Source organism: Penaeus japonicus, unplaced genomic scaffold (assembly GCF_977035675.1).
Source record: "Penaeus japonicus unplaced genomic scaffold, GWHDUDI00000001_assembly GWHDUDI00000012, whole genome shotgun sequence".
Lineage (NCBI taxonomy): Eukaryota > Metazoa > Arthropoda > Malacostraca > Decapoda > Penaeidae > Penaeus > Penaeus japonicus.
In genome coordinates, this window is record NW_028234414.1 from 7,208,894 (window position 1) to 7,230,778 (window position 21,885).

Consider the following 21,885-nt stretch of genomic DNA (forward strand, 5'->3'; position numbering starts at 1 on the left):
CCTGTGGACCTCCCCTATTCAAGGCACTTGGTGATACTTATGATACGTAATTAGTTCTGTAGATGAAAATGCCGTGACCACGAATGGGAACCAGTCACTACGGCCCCAGTCACTTCGGCCCTAGTCACTACGGCCTCTCTCACCCTCAACCCTAGTCACTGCGGCCCCAGGCACTACGGCCTCCCAAGATGTTAACTTAAATATAAGAACTACAGTGAGAGAGAGAAACCACGTGTCATTTCATGACCAAGGAAAGGAATATAGAATCATAAATGTATATATTACCAAAAGTGCAAGGAAAAGGTAAAATTGCAAGGATGCTCGTTCCATTGGAATCAAGCCATTTGGAGAAAAATCCACGAAATAGGACTGGCTGCACCATACATGATTCATCGCCCAACTAAGGATTTCATAAGGCAGCTCATGGCACTTCCTTTCCTCCCTGAAGAACACATAAAAACAACATTTGAACAGATTGAATTACGAGTGCCTCCTGGACCACTTCAAATTCTAATGGAATGTATTAAAGAAACTTTGATCAATGGATTCTGGGCGCCAAGTGACTGGACTGTATTCGGGCAGAGTATCCGGACTAACAATGACGTAGAGGGATACCACAGAAAGTTGAATGGTATGGCAGGCAGCTCTCATATTCCATTTTATGTTTTAGTGCCATTACTGTACAAAGAAGCAAAAAATGTAACTGTAGAGGTCCGTCTTGTCAAGGATGGTAAACACACACGTCGCCAGCGCCATCAGTTTAGAACAGTCCAAGGCAAAATATTTGCCCTATGGAAACGGTATGAAGACCATGAAATAACCACCAATCACCTCTTAAAAGCATGTTCGAAGTTATGTAAAAATTAATATGATTCCCTTATATGTGTTGTACGATTAGGATTTGTACAGTTTGTATGAACCATATACATTCTGGTTATGTAGCTATTTCTGTGTTAAATATATTTTCTTTTATCAACATGTCTTACTGTAATTATTTCCAATTAATGCAAGCAGGAAAGAATACCAGTTTTCATTAAAAATACTTTCTAATGATGGCCGAAGTGACTAGAGTGGTTGGTCTGAGTCGGCCGAAGTGACTAGGGGTTGGTGCCGTAGTGACTCATGTTGGGGCCGTAGTGGTTGAGGGCCGTAGTGACTGGCATTCACCACGAATAACCTTCACTCTGTGTCATGTCAGAAACTGAGTCTTTGTCTCATAGTCCTCAGGATAGGAAACTAGGACCGATAATGATGCGACCACTCAATAGAGGGCACTCTATCTATAATTCTACTGTGACAATGGGGAATATTATGCCATCTAGCGAGAGAACATAACCGCATGCAGGTAATTAATCACAGTCCACAGCTTGTCGCTAACCGTAAATACGCAAACACAGCCATGTTTGAATTTCAGGGCAAGGATGGTGGCTTTTGCACAAGTTATGTTGCACAAAATGCCCTAAAAAGAGGGGGGCCAGGGGGGGACAAACTCCTTCATTTGCAGTAATTCAAGTATAAATATAATATAATGATTATGCTGCAAAGTACAACCCAATGAAATTTTATAACGAGTACTATAAAATAACAAGTTCCTAGTGGAGGACATCAAGATGGATGACCCTGCACAACTTTGTTCTTGCCACTCAGATCCATAAAGTCTTGGCATGATATTTGTTTGTCTGCAACAGTATGGCTCTTTGATGAAACATTAGTGAAGATAAAGATGGAAATGATGAGTTTTAATTGTCATGTTACTGTATTTGGCACAAACATTTCAGCGACCACAAACCTCCAGCACATTCTATATTCAAGCAAAATAAAACTTTTGTGATTCCTTGTCAAAGCTCTATCTTGGCAATTATATGTAGGGGAGATTTGTTGTTCTTTAATGGACCCTGAAAAATGGGTCCACAGAATATAGTCCTGTTGTAAACTATTTCCAAAATATGATATATTTACACAGGAAACTATTATTGTTTTACTTTATATATTTACATATTAGCATATCTAGGCTACATACAAGTACATTTATATATTAACCCAATCCCGACGTGCCCGGTGAGAAGTTGCAACCCCCTATGCTGGGCCTATGCAATATTGCCTCGGGAATGTCACTGGTGCGTCGCCCCGTCGTCAGGCACTTTGTCGTGTCGCACAGGTGTGACACACCGTCATCAGTGGGTTAGATATAGATAGATATATTATTTATTAATATGTAGTGTATATGTATTTTCATTCCTGTGTTTATTAATGTTGCTTTATTTTTTAGGTAAACGCTCTGGAGCTTTTACCAGAGACAATTCCATCCATTACTCAGCTAGCAGATGGGAAGTTTTTTGCACGCCTGATAAATATTTTGTAAGTTCCATTGGTCCTATTTGTTACATGATTGAATTTAGGCAAAATGTATTGACTGTTGATAAGAACATCACATATAAATTTACTAAGTGTTTAGAAGACACCTGTAGAGCCTTTCTCTTAATCATAGTTACTCTGTGGTGGGAGGCTCACAATCTAAAGTGCAATCTGATAGTGGTGCAGTGTCAAGTGCTTGCCACAGCCTTAACACTGCGTGTATCAGTTACCCTTTGCCATATATATTCTTGCTAGAAAAAGTATAAACTGGTTTCTTATTTAACAATTGCCAGGTATGTCTACAAGATCTTTCATTCTGGAAGGTTTTTAACTGTTGCTAGTATGCCAACTTGTGTAGATGCCTTTATGATTTAAATAAGGTTAATGGTGGATGCCTAGGTGTTTTTGCAACATTTATAAAAAAAATCTAATGTTTAATGTACAAATTTAGATGGGAAACCAGTTGAGAATAATCTTGTACATAATTATGAACTGTACAAAGATGTCAATATTTTCACTTGGGTGGGGTCTAAGTTTATTTTCTCGATTATATTTGTATTTTTACTAACAGAGGTTGTGATGACCTTGGAAAAGTGGAATACAATCACATTCACAAGTAGTTGTAGATTCAAGATAGATGAAAAAAATCAAATGGTATATGTATTTTTATGGATATTTTTTCTTTAATTTTTTTTTCTTACAGAAAAAATCCAGATGTACAGAACTGTGACCTAGTCAGTAATATCCCTACACTTGAAACCATTCTGAAAGGTATTGTATGGCTTAAAATTATGTTCAATATTTATCATAAAATGTATATATTGGGTTACTCATTCTTGTTTATTTAATTCTTCTCTTTATATAACTATAAAATCATTAATATTTGTTATTGTTTTAGAACATTTTGCTGGACCTGACTTAGTTAACTTTGAAGATGTGGCTGGAGGTAATCACATGGAGCTTACCAAGCTCACTCTTCTCCTCATGTACATCATGATATTTATGGATGCCAAATTGAGAAGCAAACTTATCAGTTCCCCAGTGATGGATCAGTCCACGCAAATTAAGGTGAGAAGACCCTTCACAATGGTGTCACTAGCAACAGTGCTTTTTCAGCAGTGTACACTTTTGACTAGTCATTTGTATTCATTGTAAGGGAATTACATGAATTATACAACTAAGTTTACATAAAATTATTTACAGAGTAGGTACAGGATCAATTTAAAATTGAATGTTTTTTGGCAGATTATCTACTTCTGTGAATGCCTTATTTGCACTTGTGAATGCCTTATTTACACTTGCAGCAAATGATCTACTTCTATGAATACATTGTTTGCATTTGTAGCAAATTATCTGCTTCTTTGAATGCATTATTTACACTTGTATAAATTATCTACTTTTGTGAAGTCATTTTTACACGATAAAATTATTTTTTTCACTACCTAAATTGACATTTCTTTCCATTTATATTTTGTTATTGTTCTTCTCCCTTACTTTCTCCTTTTTATTCAGTTGCTCAGTCAATGAAATAATAGCTTAATAGTTTACTCACACACACACAAATATATATGTACACATATATATGCACACACACACATTATATATATGTATATATATATGTATATATGTATATATATGCATATATATATATGTATATATATATATATATATGTATATATATATATATATATGCATGCACACATATATCATCATCATCATCAGCCTGTATCAATCCACTGTAGGACGTAGGCCTCTCTCAATCTTTTCCAGTCAGTCCGGTCTTGTGTCCTCCGATTCCAGTATACTCCTGTGAATTTGCTATTTCATCCTGCCATCTAGTCATTGGTCTTGCTCTGGGTCTCTTTGTGTTGTGTATTACCCATTCTGTTGTTTTCTTTGTCCACCTGTTGTCCTATATATATATATATATATATATATATATATATATATATATATATATATATATATATATATATATTTATATATATAATATATATACACACACACATATGCACACATGTATATATGTGTATGTGTATATATACATATAAATATTTTTTTCTCTTGCAGTTCAAATACCTCATAGAGTCGATCCAGAGGCGAGGATCGGGGATGAGTGCTAAATTCCTTAACATTCTCTGTACAGAAAGACTTGGTAAGTAGAACGTTCTTTCCTGAGGAATGATAATAATTTTGTAATCTTGCTTTCAAATTTAAAGAAATAAAAATGCAAGCTTCTCATGATAAATTGTTTCCTTTTCAACAGATGGCAAAGTGTCTGCACGATGCCAGACTCCAGTTTCAAATAGTGCTCCATGGGGCTCTCCAAATATTTATTCCAGCTCCCCAAAAGCAGCACCAACATCTCCATTACGAGACTTAGTACAGGTAGACAGAAAAGATCATGATGATTTTCCTGTTCTGTGATATTCATTTAAAATGTATAGAAATTCTTTGCACTTTGAATTTGACGAAATGTAATTTGATGTGTGCATAGCTATACAGAGATTAACCCACTGACACTGGGAACTTGCACTATCTACTATGGTCTCGTGTTATTATCATTATTATTTTTTTCTCTAAGTACATAATCACCAAGGGGTCAATTATTAAACCTACCTGATCTTACCATGGTTGAAGTGTAATAGGAAGAATTGATTGCTGTTATATATTTTTTTAAGATACTTAGGTCATACATATATCATAGCTGTAAATTTACTCATTCCTATCACCCTCAGAGTCCACCATTCCGCATGCAAAAACTCTTAAATGGCAAAACCAAAGAAGTGAAGCAATTACAACAACAGATCCATAGTTTGGAAAATGAGAAACAAGAGTCAGAGGTGAACATAGTCTTGTTGCACAAAAAGATAGCGAAGCTAAGTAAGTACTTCCATGTTTATATTTTTATAATCTAATAATGAAAAAAAAATACATTGGGCAGTAATTTATAGACTGACAAGCAAAATTGGAATCCAAGGGGAAAAGCATTGTTTACATTTATATGTATACTGTATTTAGGGAATGAGGTCTAGCCATTAATAGTGCACAAGTCTTCATTCTAACATTTTGATATAACAGCCAGTGACCTTGAAAAGTGTCAGTCTGAAGTTAGAGACGAGAAGCAGTACAGAGATGAATTGGAAGCAAAGCTGATGGCAGGAGAGGACCTTGTGCAGCAACAGGTATAGTAATTTATGGATTTAAAGTCTCAGTCCAGGGAGACTACTTTGCTGAAAGTTTCCTGTATTAAATTGTGAATTTCAAAATGATTAGTTGTCATGAGCAAATAATCAATTGAATGTTACTTACATTTACACTGTTGCTAAGCTAAACAGGGGTGCCATTATTATGATCATACTTTGGAATCAACTTTATGCATCTTATTTTATTGATTTAAACAATAAATCATATGACCTTGCATTGTCATTTTTTTCTTGATGATATTTCAGATGCATAGGTTAGCCAAAGAATCTGAACTTCTGAGAACAGAAAATGCATCTTTACATAAGACAGTAAATAAATTATTGGAGTCAAATGATGAATTATCCACCAAGGTAAGTAGTATAGACTACTAGACTTACTTCATGAAATAGATCTGACATATTAATCCAGTGAACTAAGAGAGAATATTTGTATCAGTACATATATTTTTGTTCTTGCAGAAAGAATCCTTACACAGAAGATACACACTTGTCACAGCAGAAAGAGATCGATTGGAGGAGGAGATATCAACACTTTCAAGAGCAGGATTGGAAAATCAAAGCATAATAGAATCCCAATCAACTCTCCTGATAGAGCTGAGAGTAAGGATTATCTCCTATGATTTAGTCTCATTTTTTTTTTATTAAGTGAATATATGATTCCTTATGGAACTGCAAGTAATCTATAATACAAAATTGTTTGGTACTCATAGGGTCAACTTGAAGAATTACAACAATGTCTCCTGGAGAATAACAGACCAGCTAATCGCACCATTGAAGAATCTTTTGAGGGTGGATCCCCAATGAACTTCTATGATGCTGCTTCCCCAGCAAATGGAAGTAAGTTGTTTTGCTGAATGGATCTGGAAGTGACAGGAAAGGCTAGTAAATGCTATAAAGTGAATTTATGTTTGCCATCATTCTAGTCATTATGAAATATTAATGTTTTAAGGCACCTTACTGAAATTCTTGATTCCTTCAAGGTGGATCTGGGGGCAATGTGTCTGGAGAGAACATGGCTGAAGCTATTGTAGATAAGATCTTGGGTGAGACTCAAGAGCAGTTAACCAAACTTCAGTCTCAGTATGCTGTTCTGAAGGAAAAATTAGGAGAAACTACCTACAGTAGAGATCAACTCCTTGCCCAGGTAAGCTGCAAAATGTAAATAGAACTATAAATAAATGGAGTGTGTGTATGTGTGTGTGTATGTGTTTGTGTGTCTGTGTGTATGTGTGTGTGTGTGTGTGTATGTATGTATGTGTGTGTGTGTGTGTGTGTGTATATGTGTGTGTGTGTAGGGGGGGTTATGTTGTGGGTGTGGGTGTTTGTTTTTCATTGTCTTTTTGGGAAGGGATAGTATATTTTTGTCACTTCTGCTTCCAAGGCATTTCATAGGTTTTATGTAATTTAAATGCCAACATAACATATACATGCATATATATATATAATATATATATATATATATGTAATGTTGTATGTATCTAGATATTTGCATATAATGTTCTGTATTTCAGGTTGAAGCTCTCACAGCTGAAAATGATGCTATAAATGTTGAACTTGGACAAGTCAAGGGAAATTATTCTCAGTTGATGGTTCAACATTCAGAACTTCAAGAGCAAAATACAATAACTTCTAATCAACTGCAAGAAATTCATTCTAAGTGTTCACAAGTAGAGACTGAGAGAATTGGATTGCAGGTAAGCTTTTGAAAAAACATTGAATGAATTTTGGGTTGTATATGTATATCTTGATTATTATTTATCTTTTATTTTTCCATCTCTTTTGCAGAAAGAAATTAAAGAGTCACAGATCTCTGTCCTGACCCTGAAGGAACAATTGAACCAAAAACTAAAAGAATTGGCTGTCTGCTCTTCGGAACTGGAAAATGCAGAAGGTAAACTAAAAGTGACAAGCCAAGAATTGGAATGCACTTCAGCAAGTTTGAGGGAGGTGACTGAAGCCAAGTGTGCCTTACAAGAAGAATTTAGTAGAACTGTTTCAAGACTGAATGAGGATTTCCAAATGCAAAAAGTTAACCTAACCGAGGAATATGAGAAGAAGGTATGACTTTGCCAGTAATTTAATTAATATTTCTTTGACGTATAAAGACTATCATTTTATTTACACAAAGGGTATATTGCAGTAATCTGAATAAAGTGTCACAATTTTCTATTTTGTATAATTTTATTATAGGTTGAAGAACTGAACAACAACCTTTCCATTATTATGGTTGAATGGGAAACTCTTTCAAAAGAGAAAACTACATTAAAACAAGAACTTCATAATAAAGAAGAAAGCTACACAACTGAAAAGAATCTGCTTCAGAAAAATATCTCGGAAATGGAGGGAGAGATTTCAGCTTTGGCAAGTGCTTTGGGTGCTAAAGAAAATGAACTTGCAGAACAGATAGCTAACTTTACTAAGCAGGTATTATTTTTAAAATATTTGTTATGAAGTAAATATGGTATTGTACATTATATACCTTGGAGTAAAGGGTTTCAAATTTGCTGTATAACTGTTTTGTGATATATATATATTTTTTTAACAGATGGACTCTATAAATGCCGAGAAAGTAGTGTATGAAGGAAAGGTGACAGAAGTTTGTGCACAAATTGATGAAATGGAAGCACAGCATGCAGCAACCTTAGATGTCTTGAGAGCAGAAGCAGAGAAACAACAAAATGAATTTGATGATACAGTCTCTAAATTACAGGAAAAGGTAAGAGGGTACAAGGCTGGCCTCAGCCTCATGTGTATACATATGAATATACATAAATACTTTACAAACACTTGTACATACACATGTCTTTCATCTAAGCAGCACTTCCTCTTCCTGGAGGGATGTGGGTATTTGATGCACCTGTGATTGTGTTTAGTCTGTGTGGGGGTTGCTGTGAACACCGATTCTCCATGATATCTACACATCAGCCTATATGCATATAGTGTATAGGGATATGTCTAAATTTGTTTTCTGAACCACAACATCCACTTTAGTCTACTCCCTCACTAATCTTCCCCTTTTCCCTTCTCAGATGAAAGCACTTCACTCAGAGAAGATGCAGGTTTGCAATGAAAGAGATGAGCAGATAGCAGCAGTTGGATCACTCGCTGCAGAAATTGAGTCAAAGCAGGCAGCTATCGGTACAGTGGAAAAAGAAAAGCAAGAAATGTGTGATATGTTTGAACAAGAAAAGACGGCCATGTCTACTATCATCAGAGCTCAAGAAGAAGCCCTTGATACTTTGAGGCAGCAAATAAAATCAACATTAGAGGAGCACAGATGTGAGAAGGCAGTGTTAGAAAAGGGAATCCAAGAAAAGGAACTTTTATTTGCCACTGCCAAAGAAGAGCTAGAGAAAACAATATTAACATACAAAGATGAAAAGGCAAGGCTTGAGCAGGATATTCAAGAGAGAAGTGTAACAATCACAGAACACCAAAAGCAGTTTGAGGAACTAGTAAGGCAGGCAAATGAGGAGAAAGCTTTATTACTTGAAAAGATACAAGAAAACGAAACTGCCTTTACAGCTGCTAAACAAGAAATGGAGATGGCTGCTGCCTCTTTAATTAATGAGAAGGATGTGGAGGTACAGAACAGAGACAAAGCTTTGAGGGATTTACAGCAGGAACAGGAACACACCATTAAGCTGATTTCTGAAGAAAAAGCAATGATGGCTGAAATTATCCAAGCAAAAGAAGAAGCTCTTGCATCCTCACAGAAGCAAATACAGGAAGAAAAGTTGTCTACAAGCAGCATTATTCAAGAAAAGGAGAATAAGATCTGTTCACTTCAAAAGGAATTTGAGGAGACTGCTGAGGCCTTTGGCCAAGAAAAAGCAACTTTACTTGGATTGGTCCAGGCAAAGGAAGAGGAGATATTATTACTACAAGATCAAGTTAAAGAAATAAAGGATTCAATGAACAGCTTCATTCAGTCGAAAGAAGTTGCATTGTCATTGCAGAAAGAAATGCAGCACAAACTTGATACCTTTGAAAAAGAAAAAATGGCTCTGCAGGTAGAGCTACATGCAAAGCAAGAGTCATTAACACTGGCTAATCAGCAGATGGAAGAGGAAAAGATGTGTAGCAAGAAAATTGTTGGGGAAAAGGAGGAAGCTCTAACATCTAAACAGCAAGAATTGCAGTCTAGAATTGAATCCTTTGAAAAAGAAAAAGTGACTTTACAAGGAGAGGTTAAAGCTAAAGAAGAGGCTTTAGCACTGGCTGAGCAAAAGATGCAAGGGGAGATAATTTCCATAACCAAAATTATTGAAGAAAAGGAGGCAGCTCTAAAATCGAAGCAACAAGAAATGCTGGAGGCAGTTGAAAGACATAATGCCGATAAATTGTCCTTCAATGAAGAACTGAAGTCAAAGGAAGAAGTAATTTCCTCACTGCAAAAGAAACTGCAGGACGAAGCTTCAGCCCAAAATGAGGTGGTAAACATCAAGGAAGAGGCACTGTTTTGTTTGCAGCAGAAATTACAAGGAGCTTCGGAGACCTTTGGCAATGAAAAGGCAGCCATGGTCCAAGAACTTCAGTGTAAGCAAGAAAAACTCGCTCTACTTGAGGAGCAAAACAGAAATACACAAAAAATGCTTGAAACTGAGATGACTGCCCACACCCAAGCCCTTCAAGAAAAGGAAACTTCTATAATCCAGCTTCAGGAAGACCTGAAAAAGTCAAAGGAAGAACATCAGTTGTGTTTGCAAAAGTTACAGAGTGACCTTGAAGAAGCTTCTGCTGCCAGTAATGCACACTTGAAAACAAATGATGAACTTGTTAAAGAGGTAAACTCATTAAAAGATGAGATTACCACAAAAGAAGCTTTGTTCAAACAAAATCTAACAGAAAAACAGGCAGAGATGGTGACTGACATTATGAATTTGAAAGAAAGTCTTGGTGAAAAAGACAGTGCCTTAGAAAAGACTTATAGAGATATTAAAGAACAAGAGCAAAAGTACAGTTCACAGATTGAGGGATTACAGCAGGCACTTAATGAAAATGAAGTAATGATCAAATCTCTTGGACAAGAGAAATCAGAAGTAGAACAGAAAATGCTTGAAGAACTGAAGTCAGTCCAGCTTGTATTGGATACAGTCAGGAAGGAAAAGGAGGAGGAAAAGCAAAATAACAAGAGTCAGATTGCCTCACTAAACAACATGTTAGAAGAGAAGTCTCAGGTTTTGAAGACTGTTGAAGAGAAACTAGTATTTTCTCAGTCCCAACATGAGACACTGAAGAGTGATCTTGAGAAACTTTCTGAGATCAGGGAAAGTGAGAGTGCCAAATCTGCAGCTTTGTTGTCACAGTTGGAAGGAAAGTCTGATGATGTCTTGTCTCTGAAGCATGAATTAGAGCAGATTCAAGAAGAGAAAAAGGCATTATTGCAAAATATCAAGGAGAAAGATGATGATTCTTCTTCACTGAAGAGTGAAGCAGATAAAGCAATGGTGACTCTGAAGAAGGAAATGGAACAAAAGATTAAAGAAAAGGAGGAGCTGTTAACATCAATGAGGGAAGAGAAAGAAAATCTGGCTAAAGAGCTTTCCAATGAAAAAATATCTCTCGGTGAAGTTATCAATGAGAAAGAATTGGCTATATCTACACTTCAGCAACAGACGGAAGGCTTGACTGAAATGCAAGAAAAATTAACATTGGAGGTTAAGCAACTACAAGAAGGTCTTATAGAAAAGAACAAGACCCTAGATGAACTTCGAGCTCAGATAGGGGAAGAGCAACAGAAACATCAGGCTGAAGTCTGCGTTCTCCAGGAAACTGTGTGTGAGGTTAAGAAACAATTGGAATCACTTGAGAAAGAGAAATTGGCAGTGAAGCAAAACCTAACAGAAGAATTAGGGTCATTGAAGATTATGCTTGAAACCCTAAAGAAGGAAAAGGAGGAACAAGAACAGGATAACACAGAACGTATAGCATCATTAGAAACAATGCTTTCTGAAAAATCTGTCCTCCTTAAAACTCTTCAGCAAGAGCTGGAACAAGCCCATTCTACTTATGAACTGCTGAAGGGCAAAATGGAGAAGGAATTTAAGGAAAAGGAAACCTTGAGAGTTGCTGAATTGAAATCACAGTCTGAAGAGAATTCCAAGAGAATGCTAGTCATGAAGCAAGAATTAGAACTTGTTCGTTCAGCCAGTGAAGAGCAAAAGAATAAGGAAAAAGAAGAAATTGCAATGCGTGAGAAGGTTGCCAAGGAAGCTGCTGTCTCTGATTTGGAAAATAAGGTTTTCACCATGCTATTGTTCTAAATGTTATAGTGACCATACCTAATTTTATATTTTGTTGCTAATACTGGTTATATGTCCCTAAAATGTTGATACTATTGTTTATTTCAGATTAAAACCTTGGAAGAAGAAAAGATAGCAAAGGCCACAGAACAGGAAAAGTTTAAAGAGCAGATGATGACTAGAATTGCCTTGCTGGAAAAGGAAATGAAAACAAAAGAATCTACTCTTCACTTGCAAACCCAGGAGGTGAACTTACTCTTAAGTTTTCTTAAAATGTTGATTGTTAGATCAGTGTTTGTTTAGATATTTTTAAAATCCATCTTGCTTAATTGGTTTGATGTCATATTGACAGATGGAGAAAGCCAAAGAGGAAGTGGAGAAACACAAATCCCATGCTTTATCTTTGGAAGCAAAGTTAATTGACAAAGAACAAGAAGTCACTGCAACAAAGGTAGGTTCAATATCTCTCTTGTTGTTTTTGCTGGCTTTTGTTTTCCTAAACTACAACTGACTAAATAATTGTTTACCAATAGTATCAAGACTTTTCTTTGTTTTTTTCAGGAGGAGATTATGAGAATTGAACGCGAAGGTGAAAGGTCAACAAGAAGCTTGACCGAAGAACTGCATGCAGTTAAGGACAAGTCACGGGCAGAGAGACAGTCTGTGGTTGAGAAATTGGTGAGTTGTTCATATGTTATGAAAGACAAACAAAAGATGCAAGATATGAATGCATTGCTTTCATATTATAAGTCTCATCAAATTTAAAGGAATATTTTTTCTTTACAAGAGTTGTTACCATCCAGTGCCATATATTTGTTAACATCTCTTTTGCTTCTTTCATTACAGAAAGCTTCATACAAGACTGAGGTTGAAAAGCTGTTAGTACAAATCGAGGAGCAAGAGAAGGTATTGAAAGAAAAGCAGATCCTTCATCATAAGTATGAACAGGCAAAGAAGAAGCTGTCAGAAGTCATGACAGAGCTTAACGAAAACAAGATGTCAGAAGAATACTATCAGAAACAGGTAAAGCATTTTTATTTAAAATACAGGGGATCAACCATTTCTCTTGCCCTAAAGTATTAGGTAGTTCAGTCTTTGTGGGGCTTCCTTAATTTTTAAAAGTATGAATGAGAAGGTGTTTACCAATGCAAGGCTCGGCTCAAGCTATGGAATATGGGAATGCAGCTCGGGCTGTGCTTTATTATTTCCTTTTCATTTTCACCAGATGATAACCTGAATATTTTTCTTCAAAATTAGAGATCGACATATAGTTATAAGCATGTAGATAAAGGAGAACTATTTTGTCTTTTAAACACCAAGGTGGGATAAACTATAATTGTGCACTTCAGGTGTGTGTGTGTTTTTTTTTTTTTTTTTTAAGAATACATGTAGAATTTGAATGTAAAGCATTTTTTGTTCTTGTTCTTGATCTAGTGAGTCATGTTCATCAATGATCATTTCCTTAACTATCTGTCAACACCCATTCTTTGTTTCCATAATAAAGATAAGAAAATTAGTTTGGAAGCATTTTAGATACTTAGATTGACATATTGACATCAGGAAATTGAAACCACTTGCTAGATATCATGCATACCTTATATTTGTATTATTTTTTTATAACATAATGAACTCTGTTTTTGTTTTTGTTGATTGCACTTTTAACACTAGCATCTTTTCCTGTCTAGTACAAGTGAAAGTAATTTTGTATATGTATGTTTCTGAATCTTTAGATTTGGTCCATCCATATATCACATTGCACCCTCTGGGATGCACATATATCAGAGTATGATTTTGATTCTTTATCATGTTAGTTATATGTCTATCCTTTAGAAACCAGCATCAGTCGCAGAAAGACTAATGATTTTTGATAAAGTAAATGTATTATGAACTTGTTTATATCAGTGTATGTGCACACATATGTTAATGCCTGCATCTATATATACATGTTTTTTTATCATCAGCATCATCATCATCATCATCATGGTCATCATCCTATTAGTGATATTAGAAATGACCATGCCATGCCCATGTAGTTTTATTTCATTTTGATATTTCATTTTAGATGGCAAAGTACAAGGACCATGTCAGCAAACTCAATGAAGGTCTCCAAAATGAGAGGAAGAAACAGGCAGATCTTGTTGAGAGAATAAAAGAGCTGGAAGAGCAGAAGTTACCAATAAAAGAGAAGCTGCAGGAATCTGAGATTACAATAAAACGACTCTGCAATGAGAACAGGACTCTTGAGGCACAAGTAAAACTTGCCGGCTCCAAAATGAGAGAAATGTCCAAACAGTGGGAGAGAGAGAGCTTTGGGGTAAGGAAACATCTGTGTGTGTTTTGCTGCATCATGAGTTGTGAATTTTGATATTGATCTGACTGCTTTGTTGTAATATTTGTTCATATAATGCTTTTGCTGCTTTTGTTCATGATAATTGTATATATTTTATTTCATGTTTTGCAACAGTTTCCTAGCAGATCATTGAGAAGCGCTGCTATGTCTGAGACTCGGCTTAGTGAAGTCAATATGCTAAGACCTTCTTCATCGTCAACAGAAGAGGAAAGCATTAATGATTCAAATAGTCTTTTGTTACCTAAATCATCAAAGAATCGCGCAAAAGCAATGACAAGGGCTGTCTCATCAGATGTGGTATGATAAGATCTGGTGATTGGTGTGCATCAGTTAGAAATTATATTGGGGAAAATTAGATTGTAATTTTGATATGTGCAGTGAATACCAAACAAGGAAGTTAATTGAATTTTGATTATAAAGTCTAATAGGAGATACTTTGTAACAGCCAAAGCTTATAAGAGACTGTAGCCACCATCATTAAAAAGATACATTCTTATGATTTCCTACAGGTATTCAGGAAACCTACTCGACAAAACACCACACTAGAGAGGCAACCAAAGAGTAGTGTAGATATTGCCAACCTTGCTGTGGCTGCAACAGGAAAGAAAAAGATTACTCCCTCACTCGAGAAAGTCATGTCTGACAAGTCGCTGGGGCATTCAGTACCGAGGGACATGCTCTTCAACTGTGAAGATGAAGAAGAACTTTTCAGCAACAAATATCTTATTGACATGCAGGTAATTTTGCTAATGTGTTTTGTATTATATATGTAAATATTAAATGGACTGTTCATATATAATTGAAAAAAGAAACATACAAATGAATGTGAAAAAGGCTTAATCCACAATTTTTGGTGCTTAACCCATTGTGGACGGGTGTCATGACATACATGATGCTCTGGCCTGATGACAGTCATCATGATGTACATGATGTTCGGGGATTTTGGATCACTTTTTTGTGCTATGAGTAATGAGTGAGTGATTATGAAAATTAGTCCTAATTACGATAATTTCCATAATATTAATCAAAATGAGCATCCAAAATCTAGATGGCACCACTTTCTTCTAGCATTAGCAGGAGAGAGAGCATGAATGGCACCCATTCATGGTCTTTAGCTAGCATCATCTGTATAGGGTGATGGCACATAGCAGGTTGCTGAACTTTTGCTCTAAAGTACTGCAAATGAAGGGTGAAAGGGCAGAATGAGAAGGTGACTCAAACCATGCCCAATGTCTAGAATGTGCCCCTGTGCCATTATGGATGCCTTTTACTGTGGCATTCAGTCATAAGTTCAAGTTTCCTTCCTCTTGTATTATTTTCATTGTGGATGGTTATATTTTTCTATTCGTTCATGGCAGTACATAAATACAAAAAAATAGTTACTTTTTGTCCTTCGATAAAATGGCAATACTTCTATCACACTGATTATAAAGAAAGTAATGAGCTGATATGGACCCTAAGCTACAATTTTAATTAACTGCATTGATAGAGCCTGTTATATGACAGATATATAAGTCTCTAGATACTGTAAAACAAAAAAAAAGAAACATAAAAATGGCTGTAGCTTTACAATGAGTGACTAAAAGAGTGGGAAAAGTCGAGGTATGTTGCGTGAAGCTACCTCGCTCTGAAATAAAACCCATCCCGGGGATTGGGCAAGCAAATGTACTCCCCATCCGCAATGGGTTAAGGTTTAATTGAAGAAAAATTAAAATTTGTTTTTTAAAATGAAGTATATGCATGTATTTTTTGTTTTATCCCATGGGAAATTATCAGTGATATTGTTGATGTACTTAACAGGTGGGTCGGTGCAACACCCTTGACGATCCCCACTGGAAGAGATTATCTGAACTTCAGAGAAGAAATTCCTTGTATCCACCTCACATGCGGTCAGCTTATCCTGCTGAAATGCAATTCAGGCCACTTCAGGACTTTGATGATGACAAATTAAGGGTATGTTTTCCTTTTTATGTGTCAGCTTTAGATTTTCATTTGAGTTTGTTTTTGTTTTGCCTGTGTAGTTTGGGTTCATCTTATTTGCGATCTAAATTTCTTTGTAGTTTTACTATATTTGTACTTTTGTAATATTACCTTTTTTTTTTTAAAGATTTTATACAAGTAGTTTTATTTTTGCTCATTACTTATGTTATTTGGTCTTTGGGGGTATGAATATTAGGTGGGGGAATATTATATTCTCATATATAGTAAAATTTTGCTTTCAGCTTGCTATCAGTTTCATTAGAAGTAGTATTTTTCATTAGTTATTATGAAAAAGCTTTTATGAAATATTAGTTACTAGATATTTGTTGAGAGTTGTCAAAATTATTGATATTTAGTGTAGTATCTGTCTGAAATGATTTTATTCAGGTCAAGGTAAACTACATAATGTTAGTATTCACTTAAGAATTGAAAGCATGAAATAAAGTAGCTAATCACTGTTGGCTTAGACAAGTGCATGTTTTTGTTCAATGAGTGTAGTAAGCCTGGAGAGTGGTACAAAGCACTTAAACCAAAGTTTTTAAGATTATGGTGGGCGCAGGCTTGATTTGTGTGTTAGAAATTCCATATTTTTTTCAGTGTTTTTTTTTTTTTTTTATAAACATTACTTTTTTTGCAATATTAAAAGTTTCAATGACTTGTTTCTTTTTGATTATTAGAAGAAATTTGAATTTACATTATACTGAGTATTAACATATTTGTGAAAACTATATCAGACAAACGGGTTCTAATGAATCGCAAAAGTGGGATTGATATTTTTATTATATATATTTGTAGTACATTTATATTACATGAAAGTTTTTTTTCTATAATCAAATCTTGATAATGCTGCCATACCATAATCTTGTTGAAATATAACATTTCAAATGTCAAACAAGGATTGTTTTGCCTCTCCCCAGGCTGGCAATGCTGTAGAAGATAGACAGCTGTTGAACCTGACACAGGCTACTGAGAACCTAGGTCTTGATTCTCCGGCCTTCAACCTCCGAAAGCGGAAGTCTTTGTCAGATTCTACACACTCGGAAACATCCTTAGACTCCTCAGGGGGAAAGCGTTCTAAAAGATTATCTGTAAGCAATCAGGTTTTCATTAAGGCTCTTCTTATGGTTTTCTTTAAGATTGGGATTGTTATTTTTAAGTCTTCTAAGTTTTGAAATATTGATCAGAATTTAACTACCTTGCAAGCATGTTTATTGTGCTGGTTCATACATCATCTTGTCAGTTATCAGTCATCACTTAACTGTTTTTTTGTGCTATAGATATAGTATAATCCATAAATGTACATGCAAAATATTTTTATATTAAAGTGGTCCTCTTACCTTGACCATTTTTTTCCTGCTAAGGTTAAGTCAAGGTCTGCTTTAAGAAAAAAAAAAAAAAAAAGGATCTGAAATTAAAACTTGAGGATTGAATGACAGCAGTTACAAGAGAATGTATGTATAATAATAAAAAAAAATGTGAAATTGTAACAAGATGTTACTTTTAGGTTAATCTAAAACTTTGTTCGTTTTTACCATTGATGTTAAAAGAACTCTCAAGTGCTTTTTGTACCATGCCATTCAAATTGGATATCCTTCCATAACTATCATTACAGACGTCCTACTCAAGACCAGGACCACCAACTCCTGGAAGGAAAAGTTTCAGTCGAGCAGACAAAGAAAATCAAGCTGAGAACACTTCTCCTGTATCAATAGGAAGTCGGGGGAGCAAGGTAAACAGATTTTTTTGCTGGTATCCTGTTAATTAATATATTAATTGTACTAGTTCTTTATATAGGTTATTAAGTAATGGTACTTTTCTAATACCCATGTCTTTATTTTGGATAAGATTAGCACTAGTTTGTTTTGAAAAGTACAACCAATAAAAGACACCATGCCTCATAAAAGATATAAAATTTACCATAAATGCTTGTCTTTCCAGGTGAGCCCAAAGTCTACCTACTCGGAAGGTTCTCCTGTGTCCACGCGTTCCAGAAGAAGGACCAATGCCTGCTCCACTCAGTCCCCTGGCTCCAGTTCTACTGCCTCTGCCCGAGGCCCTGGTGCCAGGTCCAACCACTCGGGACGATCTCCAGCCAATGTGTCTGTCCTTAGCAAAAAGGGCATGACACCAAGAGGGAAGAGGGGTTTGACACCCTCTTCACTACGTAAAATCCTCTCTAAGGGAAAGTCGCCATGGAGGAAATTAGAAAGTGAATCAGAGGTAAGGATGGGTTAGTGTAATGGGAACTTACTTGTAATCTAAATTAAACTGATAGATTGATGATTCAAGTTTGTTATTAAATTTGAAGGAGACGAATGTCTTCATTGGGAGATTTCACACTGTAAGATGGATTTCTGTCCACTGGGAGACTAATATCATTTCATAGTTTTTTTCCTTCCCAGTTACTGTGCTCTGTTTGTTTATATGTATATAGTGCTGTGTGAAACGAGCAAGCTTTTGATAATGCTTCCTGCTGATTTTTGTGCAGTGCATATGGCATGGCAGACAAGTGCAGTGAAATGCGCATGATTTATCATGCATGCCACATGAAATTATTTAAAATATGAAAATGCAGTTAAAGAATGCATAAAAGAATTTGCTCCTTCGCTTTCTATATTTATGTTTATTGTGATTGTCTTTTCTAGAACTATGAGGTGTTTAGCATATATCAGTAATAATATTGGCAGTTCAGTTAATTGATCAAGTAATAGCATAAGGATTTAAACTTGTATGAAGTCTTATTGAAGCACATGCACCTTAAATTTGCTAAAGTACTAAAAGCCTTAATGCATTATTAGAAAAAGTGCCACATCCATATCTGATAAAGGCAGTTTTTTCTATCATATTAAAAATAGTCAATGCACCGGTATATTGGATACAAATTTCTGTTTTTATTTGTCAATTATTGTCATGAAGTATAGACGTACTGTATAACTCTTGAAAATGGTAGTGTAGACCAAGTGTTTTTATCTTGTTAGTTTTCTTCATTTTCCATGAATGAATAATATAGTAAGTCTACTCAAAGTAATATTTGACTACTAAGATCAGAATTCGACTAAAAATAAAAGTACTATTTATGTAGACAAGACTGACTTACTGGACAGTGCAACCATTAGTTAACATAATTGTGGTGGAGGGTTTTAATAGATCTTCACCAGTATATTCAGAAATTGACCTTTACTAATTGGATTTACTGATTCTTTATTCTAATCTTCGGGATGAAGTTGGTTATTTGAAATTTATTTTTCAAAACGTTCATTTACATAGTCAAAAGCATGATACGAGACAGTTAAATTAGTGCTTGTATTGTAAAAAGTCAATTATTTAATTGTAAACATTGAAGAATTTTACTCTTGTACTAATTTGAGGTAAGAGAAAGGAAAGTGTCCCTCATAAGTATAAACCTGGAAGCCAAAGTGAAGATCTTCTTGGCTTAATACCTAACCTGACTAACCCTCCCATCACCTCCGCCCATCCTTCTAACAGACGCCCAGGGGACTTGGGGACAGCACAGGATCAAATGGCAGCTCAAAGTTAAGGATTTTCCGTAGACCCTTCGGTTCCAGAAATTACAATGTTCTCTCTGCATCCCTAAGGTTTGTGTTTGTCTGTCTGCAACTAAAATGTGCAAGCTCTTGCCTGTTCCATGCTGCAAGCTGAGCATGTTGGTTTTGTAAGCTGTGCTTCCTGCTGATGCTGATGCCTGTGCTTTTTGTTTGTGTTTACATTTCAGTGCTATGCTACAACCTTCCATGATTGCTTTATTTATTATTTATTTATTTATTTATTTTTCTTATTTGTTACTTTTCATGATTACTCATGGTTTTCACTTTTTTTTTTCCTCCATACAAAACTTTCTTGTGTACTTGATGGAGTTTGAGGTTTAAGGGATTTAGTATAGTATCCATAATTTTAGAAGTACTGCATCTTCATGTAGATTGACCCCCCCTCTTTAATTAGAATTAGGTCTTCTTCTCAAGGATGAGTATTGTAAAATACTTTTGTTTTTAACAATAATTACAGTACCATGGTGAAGATAAGCCTGAAATCAGATGGCACCTATACATACTATGATGATGAAGGCTGCTGTCTTGTGCATACAGTATAAGTGATGAGATTTATGGCTCTGATGGCACTAGTACTCAAGCTACAGCCTTCCAGTGTCAGCTTAAACCTCCTACTTTTTATGCTTTAATTGGAAGACAATTAAAGCATAAAAAGTAGGACAGCATTAAGGACAAAGGGGAAAAAGAAAAAAACATTGTCCCCATCCATTTGTTTTATCCCAAGCTAGAACCCTTGATATTAATCCTATTACAGTGGCTAGTGTAGTCTAATTATATCCTGGTGCCATTGGGTTAACTACTGAATTATTATATGAAATTATTTTTTTCCCCGTAGAGATTTCTGATTTGTGAATATGTTCATTGTATAAAAAAGCATGGTGATGAGTATAAGCATAGGACATATTATGTAGCCATATTAGATCATGTGTTTTTGAACACACATGTTTAAAGTATGCATATATAGTTAAAAATAAGCATGGATAGTTGTAAATCTAAGAAAATATTTCATTTTTATTAGTATTTGTAACGGTATTCTGTATATAATGCATTTAAGTAATGGAATCCTGAAGTATCTGTTTCAAGTAGTTTGTGTAACTATTAGTGATATTATGTGTGGATTTTTATAGTTTTCATTACTGTTATTATCATCATCACATTGTAATCATAATCAGCACTATCACCATTATAGTGAAAATTGAGCCTAAAGATACTTTAAACCTTGTTACAGTACAGTTTCATTTTCATGAAAAACTTCCTCTGTTTTCAGGTCTCAGGAAAACCCCCTCGACCTGAACGACTCCTTAACCGTATCAACCGGGCGATCAAGTCAAACCGCTGATTGTAAAACGAGAGGGAAGAAATAGGGGATTTCTCTAATATTAAGATAGATTGCATTTCTTTTAATATTTGTACAAATTAGAAAGGCTTTTTTTTGCTAAAGATTTTATTAACCTAAGTTTATCCTAATATTTTAAAGTTTTACACTATAGAAGGGCAAAATGCTTTTATATATTTCTTTCATTTTATGTACAAGACCGTCTGCCTGGAGCTTTACAGTTTTAATCGCTTAAGTAGGTCTTTGTCTGTGAATTATAGTGCAAAATGGATGAATGCTTTTATATGCAGTATTTTTTTCACGAGATGTACAAACCCGTTTATATGAAGCTTTACAAACTGATGGCAAGAAGTGAATATATATTTAAAGATTGTCAGTGGATTATGTATAATATCAGGTTGGATGTGTATCCTGTCTGCAGCATATTTTGTTACACTTGTTAACAGTATAATTTCCCCGAGCAAATAATACTGTTTTTTTGTTTTTTTTAGTTGCTTACTTTTTTCTCAAGTAACTATTTGACAAATTCTCTTCCATGTCTATTCCTTTATACACTACAACATAAATGGAGTTGTAAAAATAAAAAGTATACTGTGTATCTTTTGTTTTATTATACATAAAAGTTCTGTTAATTTTCTCAGATTATTTACTGATACAGTTATTAGATATGAAAAAATTAAGTGAAATAGCAACTTTACTATTTAATTTAACATTATTACAAGAGGGAGCCTTTCCAGTAATTAATTGCTATACATTGGGAACTACTAATATTCAATGTACACCAAAAATTTCCAAATTTAGGAATATGCATACAGGGTAAAGTATAAATTTCAAATAACATTTAAGT

At 35.1% G+C, this 21,885-nt stretch overlaps 1 protein-coding gene across 4 annotated transcripts in view; it reads left to right on the top strand.

The window, feature by feature from the left end:
* The window catches only part of LOC122253723 (uncharacterized), a 22,903-nt gene extending 1,267 nt beyond the window's left edge, over window positions 1–21,636 (top strand). The window contains exons 2-30 of one of the 4 annotated variants that reach the window (XM_086542342.1): window positions 2,270–2,358; window positions 3,059–3,126; window positions 3,254–3,423; window positions 4,426–4,510; window positions 4,622–4,743; window positions 5,094–5,238; window positions 5,437–5,540; window positions 5,808–5,912; window positions 6,021–6,161; window positions 6,272–6,398; window positions 6,542–6,705; window positions 7,073–7,255; window positions 7,347–7,619; window positions 7,752–7,985; window positions 8,107–8,277; window positions 8,591–11,803; window positions 11,915–12,052; window positions 12,159–12,257; window positions 12,368–12,484; window positions 12,653–12,829; window positions 13,869–14,120; window positions 14,271–14,453; window positions 14,666–14,893; window positions 15,957–16,109; window positions 17,054–17,224; window positions 17,749–17,865; window positions 18,075–18,356; window positions 19,623–19,732; window positions 20,970–21,636. In XM_086542342.1, coding sequence (XP_086398468.1) covers window positions 2,270–2,358; window positions 3,059–3,126; window positions 3,254–3,423; window positions 4,426–4,510; window positions 4,622–4,743; window positions 5,094–5,238; window positions 5,437–5,540; window positions 5,808–5,912; window positions 6,021–6,161; window positions 6,272–6,398; window positions 6,542–6,705; window positions 7,073–7,255; window positions 7,347–7,619; window positions 7,752–7,985; window positions 8,107–8,277; window positions 8,591–11,803; window positions 11,915–12,052; window positions 12,159–12,257; window positions 12,368–12,484; window positions 12,653–12,829; window positions 13,869–14,120; window positions 14,271–14,453; window positions 14,666–14,893; window positions 15,957–16,109; window positions 17,054–17,224; window positions 17,749–17,865; window positions 18,075–18,356; window positions 19,623–19,732; window positions 20,970–21,066 — 7,518 coding nt within the window. In that variant the 3' untranslated portion in view covers window positions 21,067–21,636. Of the gene's footprint in view, window positions 1–2,269; window positions 2,359–3,058; window positions 3,127–3,253; window positions 3,424–4,425; window positions 4,511–4,621; window positions 4,744–5,093; window positions 5,239–5,436; window positions 5,541–5,807; window positions 5,913–6,020; window positions 6,162–6,271; window positions 6,399–6,541; window positions 6,706–7,072; window positions 7,256–7,346; window positions 7,620–7,751; window positions 7,986–8,106; window positions 8,278–8,590; window positions 11,804–11,914; window positions 12,053–12,158; window positions 12,258–12,367; window positions 12,485–12,652; window positions 12,830–13,868; window positions 14,121–14,270; window positions 14,454–14,665; window positions 14,894–15,956; window positions 16,110–17,053; window positions 17,225–17,497; window positions 17,588–17,748; window positions 17,866–18,074; window positions 18,357–19,622; window positions 19,733–20,969 lie in introns of those variants that run through there. The other 3 variants (XM_086542343.1, XM_086542344.1, XM_086542345.1) reach the window with 3 other exon arrangements.
* Window positions 21,637–21,885: the final 249 nt, after the last annotated feature.